We start from the raw sequence: 20,696 nt of genomic DNA, 5'->3' as shown, positions 1-20,696 counted from the left end.
CCCGTGATATTTGCGATCCATAAGTTAGAAGCGCAAAGTCGAATGATCCTCCCATTCGAGTTTTATCTCTCTCGTGCTAAACGAAGCTGTTTAATTAGGCTTTAACGTCAAGGCTGCCGTTACCATTTATCCAAAATTATCGATCACTATCATCATTTAAGGATGCTGTCCGAAATTTTTAAATATTATTTCGTGATCATACAAAATTCTGATATGAGCGTCTCTTATCTTATATTACAATCGATTATTTAATTTTAACAATTTTAAACGCGTACGTATAAAATCCTTGCACCATTATTATTATTCTTTAGTATATTTTTTTTCCTTTTTTTTTTATATATATATATATATACATGTATATATATATATATATATATATATATATATATATATATATATATATGTATATATATTTGGCACCTTGACGTGAGGCTATTAAAAATTATTCGTTCGACGAATTAACGCCTACGTCGTCCTTGCTCTTTGTTGTTTAAAAAAAAAAAAAGAAAAAAAATCCTTTCGAACGATCGAAGAGCGTACGACTAAAAAAAAATATATATATATATGTGTATGTGTGTGTGCATGTGTAATATATATATATATATATATATATATATATATATATATGTATATGTATATGTATTGTATATATACGAAGAAGCATTGATTTAATGCCACGACGATATTGCTTAATGCACTTATAATACTGACCTTTTAGAATGTCTTCTAATCTTTCGTTCAACGAAACGCAAATGATTGTCCGTTTCTAAACGCGAAATTCTTTGTGCATAATGATCGATGTTATGTATTATAATTAATAGCCTATCGATGATATTTTTTTGCAAATTTTTCTCTTTAAACATTGCGAACAACTTCATTTCATTTTCGCTTTTCTCTTTTCTCATCTTTTTCTATTTTCTGTTTTTTTTCCTTCTTCTTTTCTTTTTTGTTTCTTTAACCTACGTCAATATAATTTAATATCAGCATAACTTTGACTCGTTCTACTCGTCGTGAGTTTACGACGACAGTATCTCGAGAAACGAGAACGTAGGAGATTTCGAAAAGGAACGAAAAAAATAGAAAAGAAGAAAAAATAAAAGGCCGAATTGATACGGATAAAATTGAAAAGCGATGTGCAATATGTAACTACGTAGGAATTTGATTGGCGAGAGAAACAAAAATCGAATGGGAAAATATTTTTAATGTCGGAGTTGGAAGGGAAAAAGAAGAAAAAAAAAGAAAAGTATGTCGAGAAGTATGATAATCATCGCGTGAGATAATCGTCGTATTGAAAGGCGATAGAGACAGAGAGATAGATAGATAGATAGATAGATAGATAGATAGAGAGAGAGAGAGAGAGAGAGAGAGAGAGAGAGAGAGAGAGAGAGAGAGAGAGAGAGAGAGAGAGAGAAGAAAAAATAAACAAAATGAGAAAGAAAAGAAAACCAAAAGGAAAGAAAAAAATATAGAAAAAGCTCTAAGTCTAAACGAACAATCTAAAAATTCTTCAACTTTCTTCTCTAGTTTCATTCGGCCAGGCTTCGTCGTTCATAACGAGACGACTATCCTAAATTAGTGCCTAAGCTCTTCAGGTCCCGATGTAAAAATCGTCGTTTCCGTCGTCGTAGTCTTTAAATATTGATTTTTTTTTCTTTTTCTTTTTCTTTCGGTGGTTGCGTCGATGAATTTGAGTTCAACAGCATCCTTTTCTTCTTTCCGCTATCCACCGTTCTTTTCTCTCTCTCTCTCTCTCTCTCTTTCTCTAATTCTTCTTCTCGTAATATCTATCTTTGTCGTGTTCGGACGTTAGCTTATCAGTGCCTCTTCATATGTAGAGAGAGATGATCGCTCCGAGAAAACGATCGCTGACAGAGATGGCACTTGAACGGTTTTTGGCCGGTGTGTTTGCGATAATGTCTCGTAAGCTCGTCCGAACGTGCAAACTTCCACGTGCAACCTTCCCATGTGCATTGATACGGTTTTTCTCCTGTAACAGATAAGAAGAAACGAGCTTAACACGAGATTATCTGTGCAACAATAATAATAATTTATAACGTCTCTGTGTGCTATCATTTTAAAAGAGAATTCTCGTTTACCGTATCAGTAGTTATCTACCAACAATTAAGTAAATCAATGTTGATAGATGTTAATTATTAATTAAAGTACAATTATTATTATTATTATTATTATTATTTAATAAAAAATTCTTATTTTATATAAAATAAGTTTCGCATATTTATAAATTTTGGATAGATCTATAATATCTATGTGATAAGGAACGAGAGAGATAATAATCAAAACGGAGAGCGAAGAGAGAGAGAGAGACAAAGAAAGAAAATCGTTGGTGTCGTTTTCACACCCAATTATTGCAAGCGGAGGTCGTTCCTTTCGCGTTATTCTTGCGAGCTCGTAGCTCCATTTCGCAGCGGATTGCTCGTAACGCCGTGAACGTCCTTGTAACCATCTCCATGGCCAGAGTCGGTTCTCTTATCGTAGAAGACCCTCTTCTTCGAGAGACGTCTCGACAGCTGTCGCACGTTGCAACGACTCTGGATCTCGTACAGAAAACCGCCCATCGCTCTCCTCTATTGTATGCAAGTCACCACGTTGGATTTCTCGATTCAAGACGAGAGAGATTACAGAGAGAGGGAGAGAGAGAGAGGGAAAGAAAGAGAACACGTTCTCTCTTCTCTCTCCCTCTCTCCCTCTCTCTCTTTCTTGTTGACCATCCGCCCGGACGTGGAAACGATCACAACTCGATGACGCAATTGAAAATCGACTTCAGTCCTTCCCAGTGAAGACCACGACCAAGACGAAGCGTGGATAATCGAACTTTACGATCGAGAATGCTCTGCCGATCCCATTAAGCGCTTTCGACTAAACGCGGATAATGGCTGATCGAAAGACGGAGAGAGAGAAAAGAATAGAAAGAGGTGGACCACGAGACGTGCCATCGAGTTTCTATCTCGAGTTTGATCGCTATATTTACACCATCTTTCTTGTTCGTCTTCCTACGAAATTTTTACGTTTTCTATTTAGATAAAGAGAGAGAGAGAGAGAGAGAGAGAGAGATTTAAATCGAACGTTTTAAAATCCGAACGATCATCGAGCGAAATATTATTATGTAATTCTTTCAGAATGTACAAACGACTAATGACGGGGAAACAAGTCGTAGCGTCGTTGCTTACGTAATTTTGAGTAATTAGTCCATTTACGAGTGACGCGAGCGGACACCCACACAGTCTCTCTTTATTTTCTCTTTCTCTCTTTCTTTCTTTCTCCCTCGTGAATGTAAAAGCGTATGGTACGTTAGATCGAAACGCGTATGGTGCCAAGTATGTATATACCGTCGGAACAGACATTAATTCTAACATTATTAATGCATTTTGATCACATTTTTCCATAGAAGCGTTACGTTTATTGCGCCATAGATTAACGCCGCGTTACCTCGCCAAGCTCATTAGTTAACCGTAACGACGAAGTTAGCCACTCATTTGTAACGTCGATTCATGACCGCATAATACGTGCAAGTATAGCGAATGCACTATACCTTTACCAAGCTGCGTTCCTTCACAATAGAACAGATACGTTTTTGACGTTGTATAATAGCTCGCTCGTCTTCCATGGGGGAAAATGCGATCGCTTTAGGCTTATTATTGTTATTGTTATTGTTATCGTTATCGTTATCGTTATCGTTGTTGTTCTTATTGTTATTGTTATCGTTATTGTTATCGTTATCGTTTTGTTGAATCGTCCTCTCTTTATATATTTCCGTTTACACTTTGAACTCGGGCTTTTTAAGTATTCCCTATATATTCCCTTCTTCTTCCCGATGACATTTACGAAGTGACGATATGAGCCCTCTTAACAATTCTCCGTTAATAATCGTGACGTCGAGTACTGACGTACGGAATTGGGGAATGATTTTTATAAAATCTTCGCGATCCTTCCGTAATATCATTTTACGAGCTCTCCCGTCGATTTTTCAACGAGCTTAATAAAGAGCCATCCTTGATCGTTCATTTTAATGAAGGCTTCGACATAATTGGCCACCATTAACGCCTCCAATCCAAGCTAATTACTCGTTTTCAAATGTACTCTGTCTGTCTCTCTCTCTCTCTCTCTCTCTCTCTCTCTCTCTCTCTCTCTCCCCCCCCCTCTCTCTCTCTCTCTATCTATCTATCGTTTTTTTTTCTTTCTTTTCTTTCTCATTCGATAGAAGGTAAAACGTTCAGCTCGTTCCTTTGTGATAAAAAATTTATATCATTTGAATCTCTGAGTAAACGATGAACGAAACAAAATTGTTGTTGTTCATATTATCGAGATGAATTGAGATTTCTTTTTAATATCGTTAGGACGTTGTTAGGATCGTTTCCAATCGAAACAAGACAAAAAGAGATAAATCAGTTGGAAATATCACCTAATATTTTTTGAAGCATCGACGAAAGCTATTCTAATTTAATTATTATCATTTTATCATCGGAAGTATATAATATTGCAATTCGTTTTCCTTATAACATGAATTTTTTGTCCACACGAAGCATAATTATCGCGTTGCGTCGCGTCTCGTTGAGAAAAAAGAGGAGGAGAAGAAAGAGTTGACTGTAAATGACAAACACGATGCGTGCCGTTAACGAGGGACGAATCGACTATATTTATGAGGTTTATTAGGATAAAAATGTAAATCTGACAATGAATGTTACTTATTGCTCTTTATACAAAGTTGTGAAACTCGCGTCATCTTTTTCTCGCTTTTCCAATGAACTTTATTCACTCTTTCTCTCATTTTTTTCTTGTCTTTTTTCTCTCTCATAAAAAGCAACGCATTTGTGCATAACATTCTAGCAAATAACAGGATGCGTATCTCGCGAGGAATGTATAATAGTTTTAGTCATAGGAATAATGAGATTTTGAAAGAGATATGGGGAACACGGAAGAACACGAGCGTACAACTTATACGAGATCTTTCTTAATCGATCTTGAACATTCGTAGAATCTAAGAATTTCAATGTAAAATCATTGTCATTATCAAATATTTCGTTTAGCGTTGGATCTAGTACGAGTTAGATATAAATAATATTTTTAAAATATGTTCTAAAAACGTTGAACGATGTCGAGACTCGTGTTTACCAGGAAATATCATTAACTTCTCTGGTGGTATTGTAGATAATCGCAGCCTTCGGTCATATCGCACAAGTGCATTGTTAATAGTAGACCTGTCAGCAAGAATTCTAAGTAGAAGCGCAGTTCTCTCTTCTTATATACGCGTATTCGTGCTTGGTATTGAGTAGATACCAACATACATCGACGTATCCTTTGATACAAGGAACCAATTCACGGTCGTTGTCAAGTTTATGCCAAGGCTAATTCGCTTTAATTGATACATGAGATCTCACTAAACCTTATCCCTGTCTATCAAGGGTCACGCTAACCTTCTGCCATCGAGTTCTCCTTCTTACACTCAGCGATTCTCAAATTTTACTCGTACGGAATAATTTGAAAACGTTAAGAACGGCCATTAGGATGATTCAAAGAACAATCTAATGAGGTATTATATCGAGATTTTCTTCGAAGGTATGGCTCGTATCGTTAAAAAAGTAATCGAAAAATCGAGGTTGTATCCGTTATCGATATAACATGTTTAGCCAAATCGATAGGATCGAAGCACCTCTGACATTGTACGTTCATATGAGGATGTACCATTATAAATGTTACAAACTTTATTCAGATAGTGTCATGAACTGTGTTTAATTTACGTCGTATCGGATGATGTAACGTTAGGGGAACATTTTAAAGAGCCATTAGTTATTACACATGTACGTGCCTCCTACAAGATCCCTATTTATTTGTATTATAATTATTATAATTTAATTCCGCGTCAATTTTTATTTAGATCTTTTTTTTCCATATTCTCGGGGACTTCGGTTAAGAATACAAAAATAAAAACGTTTTCTTCACCGTAGGAGGATATATATATATATATATATATATATATATATATATATATGTATATATATACATGTATATATAAAAAGAAAAATGGTAAGCACAAGATATGATGGAAGAGATCACAGCGATCAACGAATTGGCATTTCCCACATCTTCTGAGAGCCGAGCAAATGCAGAAGGTATATAGAAGACCGAGTAAAGATATAACATTCTCACTCTGCGCTCTCGGTATAATGCAATGGTGTTAGAATGACGAATAGACGGTAGTTTACACGGTAAGAAGCGCGCAGTGCGCACTCGTTGAAACAATTATTATTCTCCGGGTCGCTTTACAACGGTGGTTTGAGCTTGGTATATCAGGTTCTGGCCTTTCGTATCGAACGATCACGACGTTGGACTTTCGTAAAAGTAGTAAAATAATAATGCCCGTTTCCTAATGTGCAAAGTAATCAAAAATTTCATTACTATACTTTGGATGTCATCGTAGCGATTCGTTGAGTTTCTCTCTTTTCTTTTCTTTTCCTTTATCTTTATCTTTTTTTTTCTTTCTTTTTCTAATTTCTCTACACGAAGTACCTATAGCTGCAACTATATATATATATATATATATGTATATATATACATATCTCTCTCTCTCTCTCTTGCCCGCTCTCTTGTAGTAAATTAAAATAAAGCAGCGAGAGAAGAGAAGAGAGGATAACGAGACGAAAAAGGAAGGTAGGATCAAGGTTAATTGTCGGAGGTTGAGCACCGCGATTTCCAACGAGTCGTGGTCGAAGCATGGACCAGACAAAAGATCCTGGTTCTCACGACCACGCCCTCTCCACGCCGCCTCTGCCCTCCTCTGGATATAGCAGCGATGCCTTCACGAAGGTACCTATCCACCGGAAATTCTTCAAGTACGAGCTCTTTCGACGTTCTGTATATACAGAACATATGTGTGTGTATACATACACACACACACACACACATATATATATATATATATATATATATATATATATATATATGTAGTATAACGATCCACGGTAACGAAGAGTGTGCGACCTCTTTCAGCTTCTTTCTCTCTTTCTCTCTTTCTTTTTCTTTCGTGACACGATAATAAATGGTCATGTATGTACGAGTTGCTCTTCCTTCAAGAAACACCAGCACGTTTAGAAAAGAAAACCTTTGGCATACCCTCCTCTTGTTGTCACTCTTTAAGAATCTCGAATTTCAACGGATTTTAGATCGATCTATAAGAAATTCACTATTAACTTACCGGTGTGAGTTCTCTTGTGTGCCTTCAGGTGGGAACTTTTAGTGTAGACCTTGTCACAGCCTGCTACGTCACATCTGTGAACCTTGCGCCTTTTCAACGCGTCGCCGCACTCACTGTCGACCCCTAAACTAGCTCCGTTTCCACCCACGCTGGCATTAGCTCTACCGCTCAATCCGATGCCACTCGCCAGCGTTGGTCGTTTGTGAAAGACACTGAAATCAATTAAATGACGACAAATTTTCAGTTTTTCTTTTCCCTCGTATTTTTCTTTCCTTCTTCTTCTTTTTCTTCTTCTTCCTTTCTCTTTTCCATTAAAAGCGTTTGTTTGCTACATTATTAGTTCTATCGAAAAATTCCAAGAGATATTACGAGATACATTGTGGCATTAATACGCGATTAAGAGTGCAATGTTTTTTTCTCTTATGATTCTTTGATCAAAAGGAAAAAAAAAGAAAGAAAAAAGAAAACGAAAATGAAGAGGAAGAAGAAGAAAAATTTTTTGGTAGGCATATTAAATATTATGGAAGAACTTTTGTCCTTGAAAATATCATTAACAAAAGAATAAAACTCGCGAAGGCTGTCAAAAGAGGAATAGCATTAATCATCGATATGGATAATTGTTGTTATCTTCTGAAAAGCGAGGACACACAACGGTCCCCTTCTCATTCGACATTCTCGATTCATATCCATATAAGATCGAAAGGTCGAATCTATAAGACGAGAAGACGATGAAGACGACGACGACGACGACGACGACGACGAGGACGACGGCGACGACGACGAAGACGCGTTCGAATCGTTCGCTTCTTGGATGATTCACGCGACCGATTTGTCGAGGAGGGGATCGGCGAGAAAGGAAGAGCACATAAATTATCCTCGAAACCGGTTAGCCGGTTACTCGCCACCGTCCTTCTTCTTCTTCTTCTTCATCTTCTTCTTCTTCTTTCTCAACTTTCTAATCATTTTCCCAGTAATTACGAATCCGATCGGATCCGATCGGATCGGATTGGATCGAATCGAATCGAATAGAATCGAATCATCTTCGATTTCAATCGAACCTTTCTTAGATTTTGCATCGTCAACGTGGAAAAGTGTCATTAGGATCCGTACGTTGATCAGTTAGGAGGTAATCATCAATTGAAATCATGATGTTGAGTTTTGATGTACAACCAATGAGAGAAGTCTCGACAGCCGGTGTCTGTCTCTCTTTGAAAAGAGTAAAACCCGACCGCTTCGCGAGGAGATCACTTTTTCAAACGCGTTCTTGTCCAAGCATTCGTTTAACTATACGCCACGCGGTATTGCCGGTGACGTTGATTATGACGAGCGAACGCGCGATTGGCAAAAAATCTGACGACCGATTTCAATTCCGATATGGTGGCTACGTGGCGACGTCTTCATCTTTTCTTTTACTTTTTCTCTCTCTCTCTCTCCCTCTCTTTCTTTCTTTCTTTAAATTGACATAGAATTTTTTTCCTTCACGTGTTTTACAAGGACGAACGAAAGATATGTTAAAAAAAATAAAAAGAAAAAATCAACGTTAGTATCGGAGTTTCATGAAAAAAGCAAAAAAAAAAAAAAAAAAGAAAAAACAAACAAGAAGAAAACAAGCACGATAAAATCGTGAAAAGGAATTTGAATGTTGTTAATGTATACCGATAATCGATTTCCCTCGGATCTTTAATATTAGTTCAGTTCAGTATAGCTTAGTTCGGTTCGGTTGACGATCCAACAGAGAGAATACAGCTTCCGCGTTGTTTCATCGTCGTTTCATCGTCGTTTCTTCTCACCCCGTTTACGAGTATATAAATTCAAGGCTATAGCCAAGCACCGAACAATTAAGCGAGCATGACGTTGTTACGTTCCACTTCGTAGACCTATAATATTCAATAGGATTTACGATTTGTTATCAAAACCTATCAAATAACGCAAAACGTCTTCGACGAGATTATTCGTTTTATTAAGATCGAATAATATTTCCTTGGTTATGTGTGTGTGTGCGTGCGTGCGTGCGTGCGTGTATGTATGTGTGCGTCTATATGTGTATGTCTTTTTCTCTCCTGTGTGGCTGTCTGTTTTTTTCTTTTCCTCTTTTTTTCTTTTCCCTAACAAAAACTAAGATTATTGAAACAGCCTGTTGGCAGGACAAATATATATTAAGGCTAATCGATGAAATGCAATACAGCAGAGTTTCTTAGCAAATACAGTAGTCATTTTCAAAGAGGAAGAAGGAAAAGTTGTCTCGCCACACTAATGTTGCGTTATTTTACGAGACCGTCGAATGTATAAAGGACACCCTCTGTGAGTCGTTTCTTCGTTGAAGAGTCAAAGAAACCTTTTTTGGCTGAACAATAAGAGGAATTCTCGAAAGAGATTTTAGCTTTCTTCTTCTCACCCTCTTTTATTTACTTCCTTTCTTCCTTTCTTTCTTTCTTTCTGTTCTTTTTCCTTTCTTTCTTTCTTTGTCCTTTTTCGTAAGTTTATGAAGTCGGTGTAATCCAAGAAAGAAAAAGCAAGAGAGAGAGAGAGAGAGAGAGAGAGAGAAAAGATGAGACAAGGAGCGTTGGTATCGAACTCGTTCGATCAATCTTATCTTGACGCTTGGTACTCCAGTGGGACCTGTTTTTTGGTATGGCCAGGGCGAGATCATCTAGATCCGCTTTCGTTTCACAAACGTCCGCACGAAACGTTACAAAAACGGTGAATTCGTGTTGCTTTCTCCCCTCTCTTTTTCTCTCTCCCTCTCTCTCTCTCTCTCTCTCTCTCTCTCTTTCTCGGGAATCTCGATATAAGGAAGAAAGTTTCGTTGAAAGAGATCCGGACGATGACCGACCCTGACTTTGGAATTCGCTACGGATTCCGAATCGTTAATGGATCAGTCGGTCAAAGTTCAAATTTTATTCGAATCAATAGAAATAAATTTACACGATCTCGAGACAACTACCATCGATCAGTTTCATTCTTCTTATCCCATAAAATCGAGTGTAACTGTGCCGTTACCATTGACGCGTTCGATATATTATAGTTTATATAGTTTAATCGTAAAAGTTGACATATTGATATTTTCATAGATAATAAGATAAGTACGATACTCGGTAGTTTTCCTTTAAAGTAGTTCTCTTCTTGTTTATTAGAAGCATTGATCAATAGTTAACTTATATATTAGTTTTAAAAGAATTAGATATTTCTTTGTAGATAGAGAACGAAAGAGAGAGAGAGAGAAAGAGAGACGTATATCCACCCCTTGTTTCAAGGTACTCGATCGAGAATCGCGAGAACCGGATAAGCTAATTTACAGCGCGCGATAACTCCGTTGGGACGAGTACAGGGACGATTCGAAAGCCGCTTAATTGGACGAAGGTTATAATAAGATCGCTGGTAACATGCGCTCGGGCACGTTCCCGACGAAGGATAGCCGCCACTCCCTGTAGAAACTCTTTTCAAGGTGACGCGTACGTACGTACGTACGTACTTACCTACCTACCTATCTACCTTCCTACCTACCTACCTATGTATCTACCTACTACGTACCTTCGTGATCTTTCTTTTCTTCTTTTTGATATCGTCGTAAGATCCAGTGCTCGATTCACGAATGCAAACTTGCCCGTTCGAAATTACTTTTGATCGATATCGTTTCTCTTTCTCTCTCTCTCTCTCTCTCTCTCTCTCATGCTTCCTTTTTCTCTGCCTTCATTTGAATGGCTAACTACGAAAATGTAACCAAGCTAAGAATCTTTTCGAATGATCTTATTTCCAGGTTGTACGTCAATACGATCTATGTCGCAGGATTTATTCTATCTAATTAATTGTAACACAGAGAAAGAATTGATTTAAGCCTTTGAAATGAAATTTATTTAAGAGAGCTAAGTAACCATTTACTACTTGCTAACGTTTATCGTATGCAAGAAATAAAGCGAGAGAGAGAGAGAGAGAGGGAGAGATAACAAGAGAGAGAGAAAAAGGGAGAGAGAGAAAGAGAGATACGATTATCGGACAATTTTTCATTCGACTGAACGAGCCGACAAGACGAGCTAATAGATACACGGGAAGATGAAATAGCGGAGTATATTTGTGGCAAAGCGGTTCTCCTTCTCGATGGGGGGTGCTCGTATGCGGGTATCGAGAAGATACGTTTATGTTTATGCGCGTGCGGAAAAAGGGAAAGAGAAAGAAAGAGAGAAGTAAGGGTGAGCAAAGCGTCGTGATTTATACTTGCAGCGAAGTATAACTATCGTTATCGGTCGGAGCTTAACGGCATCGGATTGAATCACCGTGGTAGAAGCGTCAGAGAAGTCAAAAGTCGAATGAAAGATGTTAACGTTAACTTTACTTCGTTGGAAGGTAATGAGAAGACGATATTATTTTTATTATTTAATGTGAACTCGAATCGAGACGATGATTTTTTGTTTTTAACTGATGGAACCTTGCTAAATTGTCGATCTTATTCCAAGACTTTATTTTGAGGGACGATCAAAGAAACGAATGTGTGATAGGAATTTGTAATATTAAGAAGAAGAAAAGTACAAGGAAAGGGATAAGAGAATGAAAGAAATGATGAAATCGTGAAAATATACATATACCTACTCCAAAATACACATACACACACATATATATATACATACACACAGTACGGTTTGTTAGCATAGGTGTCACGATATTACAATGTTTTCTAATCATCTCGTTACCCAGCCCTTCCTTATCTCAATTTTTCTTTTGTTTTTTTTTTAAATGAAGGAGTAAGCCTCTTTCTCTCTCTCTTTCTTTTTTCTCTTTTTCTTTCGACACCAAAGTCAAGCTCGTATAACCTAGAAGAAAGACAGAGAGAGAGAGAGAGAGAGAGAGAGAGAGAGAGAGAGAGAGAGAGAGAGAGAGAGAGAGAGAGAGAGAGAGAGAGAGAGAGAGAGAGAGAGAGAGAGGGCAAATTAAAGGAGATTTACAGCGAGTGTATGATCTTGTCTTATTATCGCTGGACGTTGCTTATACATTCGATGAAATATGCTGTGCTACGTAACGATCGAGGATCCTAGTTAAGTGAACGAGTCAGGATATCCTGCTGTTTTCGACCGATCCAAAGACGAATAATAAAGTCGGTCTTTTTGGCTCATCATATTTGATTGACACATGTACTTACTTACTTATTTACTTACTTATTTATTTATTTTAATGTTTGTTTGTTATTATTTCCCGAGTTTTTCATTTTCATCGGTGTATTGTGCCATTGAAATATTTTTGCAAGTATTATTGGTTCAACGAAGAAGAAGAGGAGGAGGAGGAAGAAGAAGAAGAAAAAAATAATGTAACTCACAGAGATGCCTCCTTTATCCTTTGCAAAGCGAGAAGTGCTGCAGGGGATGATACGAATACTGGGTCGGGTGGTTCCATAACGCAAACGGCTACGTCCCTTTCTCTTTCCCTTTCCCTTTGTCTCTCACGATCGCGATCTCGTTCTCTCTCTCGATCTCGCGTTTCTCTCTCCCTGATCGCACTCTCCCGTTCCTGTTGTCGTTCCCTCTCATTCTCGGCAGTCCTATCTCGTCCTCTTTCGCGTTCCCTCTCTCGTGTCCTCTCTCTTTCCCGATCTCGTTCCTGTTCCCTTTCCCATGCTGCTTCTCCCAATGATGGCAACGTTGGCGACACTGTAAACAAAAGAAGAGATTCGTGTCTCGATTTAGGTTCTAATAAGGTCAATGAAGAAAAAAAAAAGGAAATAAGGAAGAGCAAGAATTATAATAATTCAACGTGATTAACGAAGGCGAAGGATGATAATTTATTTGAAACGATTTAACTTTGTTACTTTTTGTACGTGCGATCGATGTTGATGCCGTTCTTTAAAAGATCGTATCGAGCAGGAAAGATCGAAGATCGAAGGTCGAAACTCTTGGGAAACGACGGACAACCTTTCGCGGATAAACGGGCTACATAAAACGCGGCTCGTTGCGAGGCACACGCAGCAGGTCGCTGACAAGCTCCGAGCAACCGAAGACGTTTCCACAAATCATTCGACGGCGAATCACGTAACGCGTCATGATCTTCGATAGATGTGGTTTTTCTTTCTTTTTTACTTTTTTTATCTTCTTCTTCTTCTCCTCCTTCCCCGTATTTCCGAAGGACTCGTCAGAAATTTTAAAAACTTTTCTGTTTATCATCTCTCTTTAATATATATATATATATATATATATATATATATATATATATATATATGTAATTACTTTTTTTTGTTCGTTTCTCTTTTCTACATATATTCCAATCGTATAGTTCTCAGGTAGAATTAGCGGGGACAGGTTGAGCGTTAGTATTTAATACGGCAGTTAGTCATTAGACTAGCATAAATATCCTATTAATAATCAAGTCGATTTTTAAGGATTAGAAAAGCTTTAGTTCGTGCTCAAGGTGCTGGTTTAAATCTATGGTGTATTAAAAGAAAATCGCTTGCGTTAAAGTGGCGCTGTTAATTCAATGCCAATTAGTCAATTCCATGGAGCCGATAATCGATATTAACGTTTGGCATGTCTGTCATAAGTGCAAAGGTCCCTTTCCTTAAAGGTTTTAGGGCCCTTAAAAGAGGATATTATAAACCGTTAAGCATACGAAGAAATTCTTTAGCAATCTCCGAACGTCATTGGATTGTTACTTTGAGCTTGCCACGATAGAACGATATCTTCTTGCTTGGTGCTTACAACGTGCGCGTGGTACAAGAGGCATGTTAAACGTCCATGACATTACTGTTACTAATTAATACTCCTGGTCAATAGATTGGCAAGTAGCGTTCATGCTAGGAGGTTACCGATATGTTAAGCCTTTGCTACATAGCGAACGATAATCTATTGACTATCAGAGACTCGCTTTAATTTTAAAGTAGAGACGCGTGCGCCTCTCCGATCTTCGTCCAAGTCCACGTCCAAGTACGGTGCCTCGTCGTGATCGTTATAAAATTGTTATTTCTAAGGGACTACCTCGTTACGCGCTAATAGTTCCTTCGCCATGCTAAATTACTCGAGTATGTAATTAGTAAACACGTAATCGGCGGCTATCCTTTATAGAGGTATTCGTTACTTTGTTATCTTATAATTTTTTTGCTCGATGAAAGATGAAAAAGAAATGAAAAAAAAAATTGTGTATATATATATATATATATATATATACACACACACACACACACATATATATATACCGTGAATATTTCATTAATATATCGCATTCGTATTTTCATTGTCGTTACCAAAGGACAACGATTACCGAAGTAGAATCCATAAGATGGCATGTACCGTTGCAATCGGTTTACGAATTAAGTAGTACGCGATACGCTCGAGCAAGCTAACGGGATTAAGAGATAATCGATTTTGGAGAGAGGAACGATCATTTATGGCCGAGTCGAGCATGCGATATTGCGTAACGCGATACTGGCACGCGAGTTTTCCCGTCCGTCGTGAATCAACAGGGTGGAGATTTATGTAAACACGCGAACCGACTCGACGCGAGCATGGACAGACGCACACGGACATATAGTTTCATTTCGACGATGATCGGATGGGTAGGGAGAGGGGGACAGGGGAGATAAGGGAGTGTCGAATATGAATGACCAAAAAAAATTTCAATTGCTAACGGTCACAAGGAATTTTCAATTATCTATATATTTCATGAACCTTTGACGATACATTCGAAACGAATTTGTAGTTGCAATTAGTCGTTCAATTAATCGATCCTTCGAACACAAGTCGCTCATTCACCTTCGCCATTCATCGTCATCATCACCCTCTCCTCCAGGCATCATCTCGTTAGAGCCATTAACACAACTCTCTCTCCCTCTCTCTCTGTCTTTCACTCTTTCTGCCTATGACCGAGCACTATGATCTTCGCTATCTAATGGATGTCGGACTCATCCGAAGATTCTGACGGGTCTTCTCTTCTTCCGAAGTTCAACATCGTGTCCTCCTTTTTCTTTTTTGGCTCGCCCACGCCAAGAACGAAGTGTACCTCAAGCATTATCGCTAATAACGTGGACTTACTATTCACTATCTCTTTTTCTCTCTTCTATCGTTCACTGTGCCTGACACGGACGTACTATGATCGAGCGAGCTTAGAGTCAAAGGCCATACGTAATTGATAATGTTAAATGCTGAGGTTAATCCGCCGATTTATGAGCAAAGTATGTAGCGTGGATTTTTCTAATTCACCAATTTGAGGGATAATCGGTTGACGCTAATGGACCGCTGCCAAGGATACCTGCGTGAAGAAACATAGGAAGGAAGGAAAAAGGAAGGAAAAAGGTAGGAAGAAGGAAGAAAGGAAGAAGAAGAAGGAAGTTGTAGGATAAAGGGAGATAAGTGGGTGATCAAGAGAGAGAAAGGGGGAGAGAGAGAAGGATGAAAGCGTACTTTACGTGCTCAATAAGAAATAAAACACATGGCTTAGCTAATCCATGGGAAGAAGAGGATGAATCAAGTGGGAGGAGTTGAACAAAGAGAAACAGAGAGAGAGAGAGAGAGAGAGAGAGAGAGAAAGAGAAAGAGAATAAGTGAGTGAGTGAGTGAATAAGAGAGATAGAGAACGAGTCTATATCCGTTCTTAGCTGCGTCGTGCACTTTGACCCCCATGGAGAATATTCGTATCGGTCTGCTAACGGTATGCCAAGCGGAACTATTGTACTCGAAGACGATACACGCTCGATTTAAACTCACGATTGTAAAGGAGAAACGATGGATTTAAGAAAAATTTTTCGACTCTTCGAAAATAGAAATTAGAAGGTAACCTGTTGCGCTGCATCATCGATTATCAGGATGTATATATATATATATATATATATATATATATATATATATTGTAAGGAATCTAAGTCGTTCTTATACGTGACTAGAAAGAAGTAAAGAGAGAAAGAAAAGAGATAGATAGATGATAGATAGATATATATATATACACATATATAGAAAGAGAGAGAGAGAGATAGTTTTACGTTCACGTTCTCTCTTCTCTCGTTTCTCCACCTTCGACTCGTCGATACGTGAGCACGAGTAAGCGCACGTTAAGTGGGTGGACGTGCCACCCGTATCGTGGAACTCGTTAGACGTGAGTTTTTAATTAAGTTTCCGGTTTAACGAACAAAATGAGGATTAGTCGGCGATCCGCCTTCAACCAATTAATCCTAGATTATTATTTCTCATCGTGCCGGACCAAGGCACGGATCAGGATTTATCGCGCGAAATAACAGGTACCAAGCGTGTTATGACTAAGACCATGCCGATTTACGTTCTAGTAAGTAATAGATATTCCGATGGATAAAAATTCGTCATTACCGTCGGCTTCTTCTTCTTCTTCTTCTTCTTTCGAAAATTATGGTTGAAATTAATTAGCAAGCTTGTATAAGAAGACTTGCCAACGTATTAACGTTGTCTTTTATAATAATTAAAAGCCACCTCTTTTACGTTCCTTGTGTTAATTGCAAGTTATAGTGAAAGCATACATATATACATATATATACATATATATATATATAAGCCTTTAAAGATTTTAATCGTATTCAACGTTTTCATGGAATGTCTTAATTATCATTTTCAATACTGACGTTAGGATACGAAATAAGAAGCTTTGTGAATCGGATCGTATCATCAGGCTCATCGATTCGAAACTACCTAGAGTACCGTTTATGTTTCTTGGAAGAGTTTCGATAAACGGCAAGTAAACCAACGAGAGTTCTCCTGCGTAATCACAAGGAGGGATCCAGTGTGGGACGATGTTCACTGGTGAGGGCCGAATAAGACGTTAGCATAACTTGCACGGAATTGATCTGCAAGCGGGCATAATAATTCATTCATGGCCCGGGAGGTATCAGGATGGAAGACGTCAAGAAAATTCTTTAAAAACGACGTCGACTGGTTTCTGATCTGTAAATCGATATGTAATTATAGTGTTTTATATATCTACGTTTTATTTATTCTCTTTCTCTCTCTTTGTCTTTGTTTTGTTTTTGGGGAATGAGACATGATTGATATTCTTTTAAGTTTTTATCTTTAAAAGATTCTTTTATGTCATAGCATGATGGAAATTTCTTTTTAATCTTTCTTTTTTAACCTTTTTTTTTACAATTTCTCTTAAATAGAATCGAAATAGAGTAATATAATCCACTTCTATGAGAATACTTTAGTCCACGAACATTTCGATTTTTGCGACAGATCCTATCGAGGCTAGCTAAGAATATAGATCAGTGTATCGAGCGGAATAACTGATGATTTCGATGGAAATACATGTTGTTTTAGTCGTGTCTAACGTACCGATGGATTAGCTTTAGCCCGAGTAAAATCGATGTTGGAATTAGAAGTAAGTGGATAAGAAATTCGTTTCGTTTAATTCGTTCGGCTGGTGTATATATATACATACATACATACATACATACATACATATATATCTATCTATATATATACATATATATACATACATATATATATATATATATATATATATATATATATGTATGTATGCATAATTCGAATAAAAAAGAAAAGAAAAAATAAATAAATAAAAGTATACGATAGTTGTGTTGGCGAGTTTCAAGGAGGGAGGAGTTGCATTCGATTCGAACATCTCGTCATAGTGCATCTTCGCTGGCAATGTCTTTGCGAAGGAAACACATAGGGTATATAAATTGTCGAAGTGAGGCGGGACACTTGGCGGTTGGTGCCGATACTCGATAAATCTATCCGAGCGTGATAGACGAGCCGAGGTGTGCAGGTTGGCTTTAGCTTGGCATGCCGGTGCATCGTCGTGGTGTATTCGAGAGAGACAGAGAGAAACACACACACATACACAGAGAAAGAGAGAGAGAGAGAGAGAGAGAGAGAGAGATAGCATGGACGAGAATGCACGTCTCTTCGTCGGTGCACCTTCACCTGGTAATCGTTTGTAGATGAATCTCACCGCGTGCTGCTGATTCTCTATTTCTCTCTCTGTCTCTCTTTCTCTTTCGCTTTTTCTTTTTATATTTATTTTCTTTTTTATCTCATTTCCCAAAAATAAATGATAGATTTCTTTATGGAGAAAAAAGAAAGAGAGAGAGAAAGAGAGATGGTAAGTGTGAAAGATCATCGGTATTATCGAGCTTCCCATAGCTGCTGTTACTTGATATTTATGAATAGTTGTTTAACTTGCACTTGAGTGCAACATTTATGAACATTACCTCTCAGTTTCATAATTAATTATGAGAAAAAGAAGGATAATGAATAATTTCTTAAATAAAATTCGAACTAATCCTTAGATTTTCTTAGTTCTAACTAATGGAATAATACCTTGAATATATCTTTATTAAATATTAGCTGTGTTCAATCTCAGATAAGTAAATACTTAGATTTTTGGTCAATCAATCTGGATCAAGTTGCATAACGTAAGCGTTAATACGCAACGCGGTAGTCTTTAATTGCTTAAACATCATTATTACAAAGCTTTCGAGTGATCGTACATATGTATTACTTTGCTAGTAGTATATTCAGGAAGATAAGGAGTTACTTGGCACGCACCTGCATACGTACGAATTTAAACGGACACCCACGGCATTAAATAAGCTCATCGTCCCTTTTATACACACACACATATATATATATATATATATATATAAATATATATATATATTTATATATTTACATATATATTTATATTTATATATATGTACATAGGTGTACACGCGAGCACGATCGAGATACGACTGAGAACGTTCTCGTCTATGTAGATATACCTTTTCTCGTATCGTTCGCACACTAATCTTCAGGATAATGTATTCTGCGGCTCGAAGATACGGCCTTACCGCCGTGCGGCCGATCGCATTGCACCAGTACCGCAACAACGTATCTTACAGGTTGCGGAACGAAGGTCGAAGCGGATTATTTCTTGGTTCGTTCATACCGAAGATCTCGATTATATCGGGAATACTTTTATAATAATTCTATCCTCTTTGTTTTTCTTTCTTTTTTCGTATGTTTTTATTTTTTTTTTTATGTCGTACTTCCAATTTAGAATTCAGGATTTAGGATTTAGGATGTAGGATTTAGAATGTAGGATTTAGGACATAGGATTTAGCTACTAGGATAAAGTAGAAAGGTGTCTCGTTCGGATGGAGTGAAATGGTTAATTAATTACCCATCGTCCATATTGCACACCTCGTTAGTCGGTGACCGGATGGAATATCTCGAGCATGTCGAGGAGCACGACCGATCGCGTAATCGGCCTCTCCTCCGTGTTCCATAAATGGTTAGAAGTAACGAGAAAAAGCGAGGGACACTCGGTTGACATAGGCCTACTACTACTACTACTACTATTTCTACTACTATTACTATTACTACTATTGCTACTATTACTGTTACTACTACTATTACTATTACGGCTCGTTTTAGTCGCGACAAATTTATTCGTCTTGAAAATCTTTTATCTCGCATTTATCTTATTTAACGAGCTTAGAAAAGTAAATTACCACCTTGTAATAAACAAAACAAAACAAAACAAAACAAGAAATGGACGGAACACATTAGACAAAGGAACGTTTTAGCAACTGCATTATTATTTGCTTCTTTTCAACACACACACACACACACACATATATATATATATATATGTATATATATGTATATATTCCATTTATGATCATAAGAAATTTATTTGGTTTTAGACTATTCTAACGAACCTTACACGATCGGCTAGGATAAATGATATTTTTCTTGTCTTTTTTCTCTTTCAATAGTTCTCGTATAGGAACGTACGTATCTTGATCGAAGGGAGCGAGAGAAGGTGGACTAATCTAGTTACGATGTCAGATCGATATTTTAGTAAACCATTTAATGAACCACGGAAACGGTACGGTTAACGTAGCAAACTCCAACCAGCCACGTATACTTCTACTTTTGGAGATAATGGCAGTTCCTGTCCATTGCCGGACCCAGAAGCTCGTTATTTCCCTCTAGAATTGCTACCTTAGCCATTGCCGTTCGATACCACTTTGGCGTTATTGCCCGGTGTCCGTCCGATCAAGATGGACCGTTTCTATTACCACGTCTCGTACTCTCGACAACGTCTCCTTCGTCGTACTCTTCTTGTTTTTGAAACTCAAAAATGGCTGGCGGCTTACGCTTTACGAATATTATTTTCCTTCCATTTTAATAACACAACATACTAACGTCGAATTATATTAAGAATCATCATGGATCGTCCTTTGAATTTATCGTGCCCGTTGAACTTTATCGTAAATACCTTAGAAAATTTATTCGAGAAAAGACATTAGCAAATTCTTAATACACCTTTTCCTTTGTTGCACTTTGATTTGCATTATAATACGATACTCGCTAGTGTAATACTTGTTCGATGCCACCGTTCGAACGCATACTCGACGTGAAGTACTCAACAATTATGTAAATTTCTACCGTCATAATATGAGAGTTAAATATACATACAGAAAGATAAAGATAAAGAGAAAGAGAGAGTGCATCGAACGATTATCGCAACGTCAGATAGG

General features: G+C 37.6%; 1 protein-coding gene across 3 annotated transcripts in view; it reads right to left on the bottom strand.

Annotated features, from left to right (window-relative positions):
- Positions 1-353: 353 nt before the first annotated feature.
- Positions 354-20,696, bottom strand: part of LOC124430119 (Krueppel-like factor 6) — a 232,050-nt gene continuing 211,707 nt past the window's right edge. For all 3 annotated transcript variants that reach the window (XM_046976253.1, XM_046976254.1, XM_046976252.1), the window contains 3 exons: positions 12,516-12,846; positions 7,211-7,422; positions 354-1,987 (listed from right to left, as the gene is read on the bottom strand). In XM_046976253.1, the coding sequence (XP_046832209.1) occupies positions 1,815-1,987; positions 7,211-7,422; positions 12,516-12,846 (716 nt within the window). In that variant the 3' untranslated portion in view covers positions 354-1,814. The remainder of the gene's footprint in view (positions 1,988-7,210; positions 7,423-12,515; positions 12,847-20,696) is intronic.

The sequence above is a fragment of the Vespa crabro genome, chromosome 17 (assembly GCF_910589235.1).
Source record: "Vespa crabro chromosome 17, iyVesCrab1.2, whole genome shotgun sequence".
Classification (NCBI taxonomy): Eukaryota; Metazoa; Arthropoda; class Insecta; order Hymenoptera; family Vespidae; genus Vespa; species Vespa crabro.
The sequence above is the reverse complement of the archived record's forward strand: the minus strand, read 5'-3'. Positions and strand labels throughout refer to the sequence as shown.